The sequence below is a fragment of the Papio anubis genome, chromosome 6 (genome assembly GCF_008728515.1).
Source record: "Papio anubis isolate 15944 chromosome 6, Panubis1.0, whole genome shotgun sequence".
NCBI lineage: Eukaryota > Metazoa > Chordata > Mammalia > Primates > Cercopithecidae > Papio > Papio anubis.
The window spans coordinates 160,027,149-160,041,563 of record NC_044981.1 but is presented as its reverse complement, the minus strand read 5'-3'; the positions used below and the strand labels follow the sequence as shown (position 1 = coordinate 160,041,563).

The window sequence follows — 14,415 nt, the reverse complement described above, 5'->3', positions numbered from 1 at the left end:
GAATTCATGAGGCTCTGGGTGGCCAGGGGAATTGCCCAAAATTCAAAAGAACTTTAAAAGGTAGCCCCTTACTGACAATAGTACGCTGACTTCAGGGACAAAGCATCGATCAAACCAAACTAGAAAAAGGGTTCTCATTGCCCAGGCCATCTTGCTGTACAACTGAAAGACTGGAAGCTGGTGTTTATCTTTTCAAGACTCAGGGATTAGCAGGTTTATAGATATGGGCAGTCCTGATCATAAACCTGATTTATATTTGCATAAAACAGTAGAGTTAGCCTATCCATGCCTTAAATGCTGGTGCTCACTTCTTTTCCTTACTAATAAATGTCCTTTATGGCATTTTCCCCTCCCAGAATAGGGTGCTTTCATCCGCATTAAAGACCTGTTCACACAGATGAACTTTCTCCTCAATGATTTTCTTAATGGCATCTGGGAACTCATCCGTTGCCTCTTGCTTAGCAGCTGTTTTTCCTGTTATCTTGACACTTTTTAAAGCCAAACCTTTTTCTTAAACTATCAAACCATCCTTTGCTGGTAATAAATTCTCCAGCTTTAGATCTTTCACTTTCCTCTTGCTTTAAGTTGTCATATACTGACTTTGCTTTTACTCAAATCATATTAGAGTTTATAGGTATGCCTTTCTCATAGTAATCCTGCACCCACATAAAAGCTGCAACTTCAACAGGTGATAAACAGATAATGTGCAAAAGGTGCAAGGTTTTTGTAACTGGTGGCATAGCTGCAGAGGTGGCTTCACCAATTTCCTTTACTTCTTTCCTTTCCCTGTACCCGACCCCCAATGATTTCACTTATCTTGAAATGGTGGTAACCACAACTGCAGAACCTCAATCTACATATGAAGCAATTCAACTTTTTCTCATAATGTCATGACTTATCTCTGTTTCTTGGAAGCACTTCCATCATCACTAGTGGAATTCCCATGGGTTCCCTGGTACTACTCAAGGTTTACAGTTCATACTAAACACGATTAAAAATACTTAAGAACTGTGAGAGATCACTTTTTACCGCAATAATGCAATTTACCAAAGACACGAAAAGCTCATTTGAGATGAGAGTCACAATGCATTTAAAGTGAATACTCGCAACACTTGAGCTCACCATAATAGTAACAGGAGGCAGCTATGAAATTACTGCAGTAGTGCACTATGTATTACAGTTAAGGTTTAATATACTGAATCTTGACATCTGTTGACACTTCTCTTGACTGTGAATGGCACCATGTACATTAAGTGTTTTCAAGTATAATGTTTGATACATTTTAACTTATAATTTTTTTGCTATATTTTATGGTAGTAAATGAGAAAACAGGCTAGCATATACATACATTTTTTGCATTGTATCTAATTTTTCCAATTTTTTTCAACATTTCAGGCTACATGGTTCATCTGTGCATTTTTTCAAATTGTTGCAAATCTCCAAAAAATTTTCCAATAGATTTATTTTTGAAAAAAATCCACTTCAAAAAGTGGACCTGCAGAGTTCAAATCTGTGTAGTATGTGCTATGATCAGGGCAAAAGTGTACTTTGGAAGAACATATGTTGTGGGTGGTTAAGATTGGTCTTTTCAGTCAACTAGCCTACCATGGTATTCTCATAAAAAGAACTTAAATTAAGATAATTTGATAATACTACTGAATACACTGATACTACTGAATACTGAATACTACTACTGAATACACACATCAAACTATGAAGATTAATCCTATAAATATTTCTAGCAAAAAAAGCAAAAACAAATCAACCTCAAGATATGTATTCAAAGACAAACAATTTTTAAAACAAAAGGATCCTTAGGTCATTTACACTAACTCCCTGGTTTTGTAAGTGTGGTAATAGATACAGAGAGGTCAGAACTAACTTTCTGAAAAACACAGCTTCTAACTCAGTGCTCTTTCCCAGTTTAATACCTTTTCAGAACTAAAGTGGCTTACAGAATGATCAGAATAAATCTAATAGGTCAGTAAAAGTTTCAATACTACACACTGATCTATTTGCTATATTAGGTGAACTCATTTGCTTAGTATAAAATGAGCTGAATATTATTGGATACACTTAGCAATAAAAGTCAATGTTAACTTTTCCTGATCATGACACTAATAGCCCAGTATACTTTCAAAAATCTCCTTTTCTGTACAGTTTTTCAATACCACACAATTAAGGAAAATGAGAAAGATTCCATGGTTTAATATTACACAAATATAGATTTTAGTTTATATTTAACCTGCTCATTTTTTAAAAATAAAATCTATCAACAGAATTTACACAAAACTTTTATTCCAAGGAATTAATTTCATCAAGTTAATGGGAAATGTTTATGATCTGTGAGTTTACTTGTTGAATAAACGACTAGGGTAATAAAGAATAGGCTATCTGGGAAAAAGCAGCAGGTACCTTAACAAAATGCCAATACTTTTTGTTGGACACAATACTAACAGTATTTCTAGTTTTTTCTTTTCGTTTTTGAGACACGGTCTCACTCTGTCACCCAGGCTGGAGTGCAGTGGCGCGATCTCAGCTCACTGCAACTTCTGCCTCCCAGGCTCGATTCTCGTGCCTCAGCCTCCCAAGTAGCTGGGATTACAGGCGACTGCACATTCCCAACTAATTTTTTGTATTTTTAGTAGAGATGCGGTTTCACCATGTTGGCCAGGCTGGTCTTAAACTCCTGACCTCAGGTGATTCACCCACCTCAGCCTCCCAAAGTGTTGGGATTACAGGCATGAGTCACCGCGCCCAGCCCTAGCTTTTTCAATAGCAAATTAGGGTCCACATTTCCATATAGTTTTACTAATACAAGAAAAAAAAAATTAATGGCCCAGAAAACCAGTAATTTATTTTTCATTTCCCGTTTAAAAAAAAAAAAAAAAAACTCTAGGAGTAGTGCAATTATTATTGCTAAAAATATTAAAGGGTTAAGTAACAATAAGGAGCCAACCCAAGGAAGGGGGGCAGAGGGAAGAGATGGGGAAAGGGAAACCGGGAGGGAAGGAGAACTGAGAACACAAAAGCGTCTGGATAATTTCTTATGAGATGTCACCCTCCAAAATCCCTTTTAATGTCTATCTAAGGACCCCTAAATATGAACTTTACGTTTTTATTATCTTAGAAATATCAGTTAGGTGTTTTTAATTTTATGCTTAAATAAAATTTCTAACAACCAATAACCTATTCCTCATAAACATCACAATAACTTAAAATAAACTGACAAAAAAGGACAAGGCCCAAATCTAAGGTCTGGAAATTACTTACTGCAGGTACCAATAATTTCTTCACTTCTTCAACTGCTCTCTTCAATTTGATTTCTGCTCTGTTCTGAGCATCTTCCACAGTGATTAGTACATGTAAATCTTCATTTAGATGCTCCCAATTGGGCTTGCCTCTATTTTGCTCCTCCTAAAAAATTTACAGAGTACACAATTAAAATTTTTCTCTTTAAAGAGAGTACATCTTTCATAATACTAACCTGTTGTCGATTATTTAAGCTGTGTTTGCATTATTTTGCTATGACGGCATTACAAGTCTTGGAATTATTTTCCTGGGTCCTCAAAGCTTGGGTGAATGTGATACTACTGGGTCAAATGATAATTAATTCAACAAGTATTTGCTGAGCACGTACTTTCTACCAGGCACAGAACCAAATGCTACAAGATCAGCCCCTAGCATGCTCCTATGCACTAAGAAACATAGATCTGATACTGTCCTTACATTACCATGAAAAACACTTTGAGAAACATATCATTATTTCTGCATTTTACTTATGAGTAAACAGAAGGTCATCAAGGTTGGGGGGTTACTTCTCAATGTCACACAGCTAACAGGCTGTCAATTTAGGAGCTGAATCAAAGTTTTCATTCTCCAATTCAGTGATCTTTCCACTTCATTACAACTGTTTTTAATGATATTGGTCGTCTTCAGCATTAGAAAAGGTATTTTGCGTATAGATGTTATTGTGTAAGATGACTGCCACTTGTTTTAAGTACTTCATATGGTAATTATGAAAATAGTTTTATCTACATTCCCATCAGACCATACTTTAAAATTAACTGTAAGGCTACTCTTTAATTATATCAAGTCATAAACACTAGTTTCATAGAGAATATCTGTATTTCATTTCCTTAATGTCTTCTAGTAAGAAATATCCCCATGTTGAAAACCTGGTCAAGCTACAGGGAGGTTAAATAGAGTTGGTCATAATTTCAGAATCGCTGTTTTAAGAGAAAGTGTTTTTAAATAAAATAAGAATATAAGTAGCATATAAATGGCATATATAAATGCACCTGGCACAGAGCAAGGTACCAGACAAACAATAAATATCTGCTGTTGTTGGACCTTTATTTTAGAAGTTACCATTTACCTAATTGCTAGATTCCAATAAAAGAAAATAAAGCAGGCATAATAAAACTGCTTTCTGCAACAATTCACATAGATTTTAACAGTAAATGCTTCTGCTTTATTTTTAATTAATACATCTTTAGGATGAAAATGTATCCACATATTTTAAGGGAATACAGGAAAAAAAAAAAATCAGACACAATCCTATGCTGGGCTGTCTATGTATTTCCAAAGAGTGAACTCTGAGTCAGCACAGTATTTTATGGGGGTACCATCTGTCCAACACTATGTGAACTACCAGCTCAGAATATCTGACTGTTTCAACATAAGGTCACATTACATTCTTTTTGATGATGTCATATCTTTACAAAGCTAGGTTTTAGCGGTTGCTGTAATAAAAATCAAGTCCATACAAAAATCCATGTGGAATAAGAAAAGAGGGTGGCAGTATAAAAATCTGATTCCAAAGTTTGAGAATTTAAACAGCACTCAAGAAAATACAAATGCTATTAGTAAAAATGTGGTTATTTACAAATAAAATGTATAGTGTGTTTCAACTCACTATTTTTAATATAAATACTAATTGTTTGTAGAGTAAATATTTAATAAACATAATTCTGAAATATTTATTTTTGACTAGGGTACACCATGCAAACTAACGGGGAAACCAAGGAGTCAATGAATCAAGAAATTGGAAACCTTGGGGTTATCTGTATGGCAAGAAATAAAATGTGTATTAATATCTCTACTGTGGCAAGAAAAATTAGTTTTGTTATCCAGATTTCAATTGTTATGTTCAAGAATGCTAACAGTACTTTCTCACCAAAATTCGTATTTCTATTTATTTATTTATTTATTTTATTATTATTATTATTTTTGGAGAGAGACCTACAAAAGCTACCAGTCTGGCATTATTTGGTGGGCCTAGAAGTGCACCTATCTGCCTAAATGCATATGTATGAGGGACTTCTGCTTCCAGGCAAGATACAGTAACAGGAACCAGATTCACCTTCCTGCTGAAACAACCAAAAAACTGGCAAAACACATAAACAAATTTCAAGCCACTGGACATCAGACAACTAAGGACAAATGATGCAAAGAGTTGGGAAAAACTGAGGTAAGTCTACGACTGCCCCCACTCACTGGCTTGAGAGTCTCCAGACAACTCCATGAGGAGACTAAACAAGAGGGGGAAACCGAGGCAGCCAGAGCTCACAGGGTCCTGGAAGAGCTGCCACTCAAATATTCAGCTGAACACTGATCATTGCATACTCAAGAGGAAATTCCAGAGGCCAGGGAAGGAACCACCCAAAAGGATTCCAGGTCAAAGTGCCTGGCTCTAGAAAAGAACAAGACTGAAAGACTTGAATGATTCCCCATGGGTAAGGTACACAGAAAGGTCTTGCCTCAGTGGTAGGAAATAACTAAACCTAATCTGAGCATTGTTCCAGTACAACTAAATACATTTTAAAAGTAAGACCAAATGCCTCAAATTATTTTCAACTAACTTAAATGTGTCCCAGGACAAAGCTCAAAGATATTTATACGAATATAAAAATATCCATCCAAGAACGTAAAAGTCTGGCATACAATTAGAAATTAACAGGCATGCAAAGCAGCAAGAAAAATGCAATACATAATGAGACCGTCCCCCCCACCAATCAAGCCACTCAAACCAATCTAGAAGTGATACAGATGTTATTACAAAGACATTAAAAGCTCTATGTGTGTGTCAAACACTGATGCATATAAACACTAATACAATGAAAATGGAGGAACATTTATAATAAAATATATTTGAGAAAAACTTAAGAATAAAAACTAAAATTGTGACTTGCCACAGAAACCTTTATACATGGAGAAAAGCCAGAGAATTTAAAAGGAATAATTATTTTCATGATAGAAACAAAGTTGCAGTATTTGCCATTTTGCTTTATTGCAGGAATACATTTTTAAGGTGTAAAACACCTTGGCCAATGCATACTCTTATTAACTCAACAACTTAAATGATAATTAAAAATATAAAAACAGGAGAAAGCTACATCTACCATGTTGGCTTCAAACTAAACATTTTTGCTTACACTTTTAAAAACAATTGAAAGAGCAAAAACTTTCAAAGATGGAGAAATTAATGGGAATTGTGTACTTCCACTCCCACCAAAAATTTTTCTACAACACTGTAGAGTTTAATATGTAAAAACTCGGCCAGGCATGGTGGCTCATGCCTGTAATCCCAGCACTTTGCGGGGCCGAGGCAGGAGGACTGCTTGAGCCCAGGAGTTCAAGGCCAGCCTGGGAAACACAGTGAGACCCTGTGTCTATTATAAATAAATAAGATGTCCAAATTCATAAGAAATAAGAAAATGGGAAAGGAAACCATTTAAAAATTAAGAATCTAGAAAGCAGATGGTCAACTTAAAATTTAGCAGACTTTAGTTAAGAAACTTATTTCCTTGCAATCCCCCAATCCCCCCCAAAAATATGGAGGAAATGGGCAGCAGTGAAAATCGGGGTGAGGGTGGGGCTGAGATTGCAGGACTAGATGAACTCTCATTGAAACAGCAGCTCAATCCCCATATCCCCTATCCACAAATGGCTAGCTATCAAGCACCCCCTAATTCCCAGCAACAGACCAGAAACTCATTCCAAAAGGAAGTAAAACACTTGCTGAAACCGCCTTAGAGGAACAGTTGACAGGGTAACTTCCACACTGACGGCTGGGCTGGCCGGCCAACTCCCCTGCTCCACATGCAGAGCAAGGGAACCCAGGCCCACATCTTGGGGACAGGAGACTTGAACAACTGATCCTGGCTTCAGAGAGTTAAGAAAAAACACTACAATGCTGAAACAAGTAAAGAATGCTCTATTTAAAAATTCTGAATACAAATAGAAACTCCTGTAACTAAAAATACGAGAGAAAAGATGAAACACTTGATAGAAAGTTGGAAGACAAACTGAGGAACTCTCCCTCTAAGTAGCAAAAGACAGAGAGAAAAAAAAATGGTGCAGAACTGTGTAATAGTAGAGGACTAGTCCAAGAGGTTCAGAAACTGAAATGACAGATGTCCAACTACCAATATAAAGAAAAAGAAAGCAGAGGGAGAAAAATCATCAATGTTACACATTTTACGCAAAACTGAGGGATCTGAGCTTCCAGACGAAAAGGACCCCGAGTTTTCACCACAAGGAATAAATGAAGTGGACACTTCAAAATCAAACAATGTAGCAACTGAAAGTAAACACTAAAAGCACCTCTTTTAGTGTTTTGGAGGGTGTGAGGTGTGAAGAGAGAGACTGACCAACCCCTGTTTTCCAAATCAGGCCTCAGAAAATCTTTCATCCATGCAAGTGTCACACAAAAAAAGGCTTTGAGGTCATGCTACCCAGAAGCCACATTTATTCTACTGTAGTCCATTCCAGCTCAAGAAGAGTTAAAGTAAATTCCTTCAGTGAATTTGGAGCTTAGTAATTACTTAATACAAACACTATTTCTCCCTGTGATTTCATTCTGTTTCTTAAGAAGATTATAAAGGCAATCTGGGATTGGCAAATTTTATAGAGAAATCAATAAAACACATCCCAAAATGTCCTCTTTTAGTCATAAAGTAAGTATAGATACAATTATAGGATGGTTACTTCTGAACTCAAAATATCCATAGTAACAATCCACTCGCAAAACCCATTTTCTCACTTTAATAAATAAATCAGGACACAGAAAAGGTTGAAATAAGCAGACAGGAGGGATGACAATATGGACACACACCAAAAATGCTGTATTTATCAGTAACTGTGTTCTATGAGGCATTCGTTTCTTTTTACAATTATGTTTCAAATCATCTTTCAGGAGTTAACAGCTGAGATATTGATGTGCAAAAAAATAGCTCATGACTACCATAATGTCTGTTTTACAGTTACTAAAAAGCAGTATCATTTCATAATATATGTGACACTAAATCTTCAGCAATATAGAAGAACACAGTTTTGCATCAATATAATCCCAAATTTACATTTTCCAGCACAGTACTGTCCCCTGATTTCTGTACCTCCAAATTCAACTGCCAACTAGAAATGTGTACTTCAATCTCTAAAGCAGCCTGAACTCCACATGTCCAAACTGGGGTTCATACCTCCCTGCTTCAGATCTGTCCACAATTATGTCTTAGCTATTACTCATCCTGAATGAATTTTCTGAATCAGCGTGGATTTTTAGAACTTGCGGCTTTATAGGAAATCTCTGAAACATAGTCATGGCTTACTTGTGCTTTGACAGAGACTGGCTGCTGCACATGCACCCATTCATGTCTATCCACACTAACTTGAAGTGCTGTGTTCATTCACTTCCCATGACAGGCTCAGATTTGCTCCATGCTGTATATTGGCCATTCCCCAAACATGGATTTTGATACCCATAAGTTTATGGAAGCTATCACCTACATCTACAATGCCTCCTTTCCCCTTCTTTAATACTTTTTTTTTTTTTCTGTATCATATAGTAACTTAGTTATCTGTGCATTGTCTTTTTCTAGCTATTAGAAAGTCTGCTCCAAGTTGAATATCAGAATCGTCTCATTGATTTTCATACTCTTGACAGTAGGTACACATTCATTTTACACATATCTGGCTCTAAACAAGTATTTACCGAATTGAATAACTGAACTTTTATGATTGAAGAGCATCATTAAAATCAAATATCAAACTGTGCATGAATATGCTGCAGCTTTCCCATAGTGCTCTGCTGTACTCATGATTATTGTGTCTGTTTAGATAATCCTTCATATATTCGCCCTTGCTCATGTATCTTGGTTTCTGGGACTGCTTCTTTCTTTCTCCTTGGTGACCAGTTGTACATGACAATTTTTACTCCATTTCTTGTTCTCTTACTTCTAGTCAATTCTCCCAGATTTTCTACAATAACGCTTACGAGGTCCGGTTTTCACACCCCATCAAAGACTGCTTTTCTTTTACTCTAAAACCTCAGTGCTACCTTGTTTTGACGTATCAGAAGAATAGGAAACCAGATGGGTCAAAAGTATTTTTAAAACTGCAAGACTCAAGTTCTATCTCAATATAACAGCAAAGTGACAGCAAAGTCAAACTACATACAAATACTATATGTATAAATATGTTCAGAGCTCAAAACCACTAATCTTCCATCTTTTAAGGTAGGGTGCAATAACAAGAGAGGTTCCAAGGAAATGGAAAATAGCTTTATTTATACAGCAAATTAAAATTTAGTAGCATATTAAGCAACTTTATAATTCATTCACACTTGACGGCAGATAGTCACAATTATTAATGATTCTTTATTATGGTCTATATTCTTGACAAGTATACTATGGTGAGATAAATTAGCCTAAGGTGATGATAAACAAACTTAAAAATGAAAATGATGATGGCAATTAAGCTTTTATCAAACACTTACTGCTTGCCAAGGACAATGCTAAGCAATATAAATACATCACCTCATTCAATCCTCGTAAGTTACATGAACATGGGACTATCGGTCTTACCAACATTTCACGTGATTTAGTCAAGTCAGGCAGTAAGTGTTGTACCACCAAGCTACCATACCTAGCCAGAGTAACTTTAGAGCATGCACCCTCAACAACTAATTCCTAGCACAACATATCACCTACATGAGAAATTGTCCTAAAACAGCATCATAAAATAGTGAAAAATCAGAAACAGAACACAGAATAGTGGAATCTCTAGAATTTTTTACTTTACCTTTTTACCTTTAAATATTTTTGTGTAGAATTCTAAGCACATCTTGTCCTCACAGAATTCTAGAGCTGGTGGGGACTTTGAAGGCAGATAAAGGGGTAGATGAGATTATTTACTAGATTTGGTTTTGTCTTTCTGTATTCGTCCTATCTCCTAACTTCATGCCAAGTATTCTTCATAAATGAATTTCTGAGTAAGTCACATCCAGAATAATGTCAAGAACTGGGAGAAACATCTGCTATAACAGATCTCTTTGCACCTACAAAAATGTTTTCTCCCTAAATGAGAGATTCACCTGTCAAATTACAATGATACATACATACAAAAAGGATAAATCTGTAGCTATTTCACTTACATAAAATTCCTCTAGTCTTTAAAGTTTTGAATAGGTGAGGTTGTTAAAATTAAAATTAGATCTTAATATACAATGCATATTTCCAACATTATTACTAAGTTAGGACTAATTAACCCCATTGTTTATAACTAAATTTTACTACTTTTCAATAAAATAGCTTCCATTTCATTTTTGAAGCCACTGTATACAGTGATGTAAAACTACGAAGTAAAAAAATAATCTCAATATTTGAGAAACCACTTTTGTTTTGGATTTTTGAAAAACTTTATGAGTCACTGCTCTATGAAGTTTAAAAGTATGCTCTAATTACAGTATCTGTTTGAACAACGGGATTCTATAACATGAAGAATTAGAGCATACTGACTGTCCCACCCCTGCTGACAGACTCTTTTAGTTATGCATTTGTAGTCAAGCAAATGAGCATAAGACTGCTGCTCCTACTGTGCTCTTGTGAAAGTTCACACGCCAAAACTTCTCCAAACAGAATTCAAAAGTGTTACATACTGACACAAACCAAGGTTCCAATAACATGCTTGTTGTGAATATATACATTTTAAGACAAATATTAAAGCTTAGACATATTACCATGTCCAGTTGTACATATAATCTTAGATTAGTTGAAGAAATGTTCATTGAGAAACTGATACTCTAAGGAATTTATGATACCACTTAATAACCACTTACTAACCACTTAATAGCTGTTTAGTGTTAAGCAAAATGCTTGAACTCATCTATGCCTCACTTTCCTCATCTACAAAAGAGAGACAAATATAGTACTAACATCTCAGAGCTATGATGAGTTTTAAGTGTTCGGATAGCACATAGAGTAGTACCCATCATATAAGAGCTCTGAAATTAATATTACCATAATGTAACTATGGTATGGACAGGCTGGAATCTAGAATAGATGATTGTAGAAAATTAAACAGAAACACTGGGAAGGGATGACTGAACAACAAATGACATGACATGACTAGCAGTTATAATTTAGAAAAAGAAAATTGGAGATGCACTTTCAGAATAAAAAGTGCTAGCTTAATTTATTTTTTAACCAACTTAGTTAATAAAACTATATTAACCATTACATGAAAATAAAATTATTTTTAAATATAAAAAAAGCTTAATAAGGACACAACTGTAATCTTTGGGGTTGTAGACTGGAAGAGAGCTCGGTTGATCAAAGCACTAAACTGCCCTCCATGAAGGGTTTGGATCAAAAATGACACATAAAGGAGGACCGCTACAGTTTCCTGGAAAGTGGGATAAACCGTGACTTTTATTATGTCACAAGCAGTACACAACGAATAGTAAAGGGAATTCATAAAAACTTAATGAAATTGAAGGATGAGTTCAAATACTACCTATTCCTTAACTGTTTTCCACTACCCTACTCTATCCAAATTCATTCTCCCTAAGCCCCGCTTTGCTTCCATTGAATCTTATGGCTCTAAAATGATACTTATGATCATACTTTAATATTCCAGTGTACATAACAGTAAGCTCTAGAAAGCAAATACTGCTCCTTTTAATTTTTTGTATTATTCACAAGGCATTAAAAAAGAAAAGTTTGGTACATAACCAGTAGCTATTTCTCTTCTGTCCTGCACAGATCTGAACCTGCACTTTTTATATTTTCATCAGTTTTTAAAATATTAATTTCTGTATTTGTCTCATTTTTGTATAAACAAAGTAGCTCTGAATTCTACAAATGAAATCATGTCAAATACAAATACACTAGTTTCTCAACATATATGCATACTACCATAATTAACATACTACAAACTCATTTAAAAAGAACTATAGAATCCATGGTTTCTGTAATTATGCATTTATTCAACAAATGCTAAACTGTCCTTCTATATTAGGAACCATTTCCCTAAAATATCCACCATTTGTTATTAAATTTCTATTTAATTTATTATTTGTTATTACATTTCTAGAACATAAACTGAAAATAGCAAGTAACATAAAATATACTGATTACATGATTACTATGCTCCTAAGCCATATGATGCTTTCTCGTGCATTCTACATATGTATTTTTCTACATTAGTTAGGGAAAATAAATACCAGAAAAATTCAAGATTTACTTTAAAAACTCAGGCAATACTGAAAGAGAGTATTTTACCTGCCTTCTGTGAAATTAAAATGAAAAACACACAACTAAAGAACTGAACCAGAGTCCCATGATCTACTACCACAAGCAAAGTAAGAATTATGCTGAAGGATCCACATACCGTCTGCCCTACTTCCTCCTCAAGCAAAAGATCACAGCCTAACGTTATATATCAGGATTTCCAAAATGTAAGAGAGCAACAGCGCACAGCTCATTACGTTACAAAAGGTGTTTCATCCTTGGAATGTTAAGATAGAAGACTAACAGGAGTTCTTTCCATTATTTGTAGTTGGTAGGTTGCAATGTCCTATTCAACCTAGCGGCACTGTGGATATCTGTAGTGTTCGTACTGCCCAAATATTAATTCACAGCTGTCTTCATGTAATCGTGCACACATCAGTGAAAAGCAGTGACAGAAACACAACCGTGTAGAATAATGACTCTAGCTTATGACAATGTCCAGGAATATGTATGTGTGTATGGAAGAGCTATGTTGGCATAAATGAACTTGGAGATCCTCGGCAAGGAAACAGGCACATAATTTATAATTCCACGGGGCTTCCCACAGTGCTAAACACTTATCCAGTACTCATATTTGCTGACTAAGCGGAATGTCAAACGTTTGCTCCAAACCCTGAATTTTCATTTGCTCACTGGAGAACAGAGACAAAATGAAAAGAATTGGTTACTCACAAACACACACACAAAAAGGTCTCTCCCCACACTCCATACTCCCCAAAAATCAGACGAGTAGAAAATAGAGTGGGGGAAAGAACACGGACTCAAATGCCAGTCTTATTTCAGTGCCCCTGTAATCTTGAGCAACTCACTCATGTACTCATTATTTAATAAATATATAAATAATAATTGAGTTTCTACTACATCCTGTGAGTGAACAAGGTTTATGACAGGCAAGTGAACAGACATGCAAGCTCTCAAGGAGCCTACAGACTAGTAACTATTTATTTGCAATTGAGGGAGTGACACCAAAGTTCACTGTTATATAAAAGCACATATGAGAGCTGACTGATCAAGGTTATATGACAAAATGTTAACTATTTTTTGAAATCTTATTTTCTCATTTGTAAAGGTTACAAGGTTGCAGGGATTAAAGAAAGTATGTTGAAGACAGTGACTAGTTCATAATACTTAACACTTTTACTATGTAACTCCCATCCCTGTTCTTTCCAGTATCTTCCTTAAAAGATGGCTTTTTAGCTAACAGGGATTCCCCTTAATTCCACTGCAGGATGTCCTTTCTGTCATTATATTAACATAATCAAGCATAAGCACATCCTGCTTCCTCAATTAAGAAGCCTCAAAATCAAAGCCACAGTAAAAAAGAAATTAGCAATTAATCAATGATCCCTTTGGGTTAAAAAATATACAGGCCTGACACGGTGGCTCACACCTGTAATCCCAGCACTTTGGGAGGCTGACGTGGGCAGATCACTTGAGGTCAGGAGTTCAAGACCAGCCTGGCCAACATGGTAAAATCCTGTCTCCACTAAAAGTACAAAAATTAGCTGGGCATTGTAGTGTGCACCTGTAATCCCAGCTACCCGGGAGGCTGAGGCAGGAGAATCCCTTGAATCCAGGAGGCAGAGGTTGCAGTGAGCCGAGATCGTGCCACTGCACCCCAGCCTGGGTGAAAGAGTGAGACTCTGTCTCAAAAAATAGATATGTAAGTGCCTGCCCCAAATTATTTGGGATGTCATAATTTTTTTCTTGGTAATGACTTTCAACCTTTGAAAGTTCTAGAATTAAGATTAGAGTAGTAAGAGCGAATCAAACACAATGTTAATAGTCTACATATGTTTATCTAAAATATTTGTTACATTTAAGGTTTAACACATTTAAATAT

General features: G+C 35.6%; 1 protein-coding gene across 1 annotated transcript in view; it reads right to left on the bottom strand.

The window, feature by feature from the left end:
• QKI (QKI, KH domain containing RNA binding) overlaps window positions 1-14,415 on the bottom strand; it is a 162,949-nt gene that overhangs the window by 41,672 nt on the left and 106,862 nt on the right. The window contains 1 exon segment of the mRNA XM_003898381.4: window positions 3,274-3,417. Coding sequence (XP_003898430.2) covers window positions 3,274-3,417 — 144 coding nt within the window.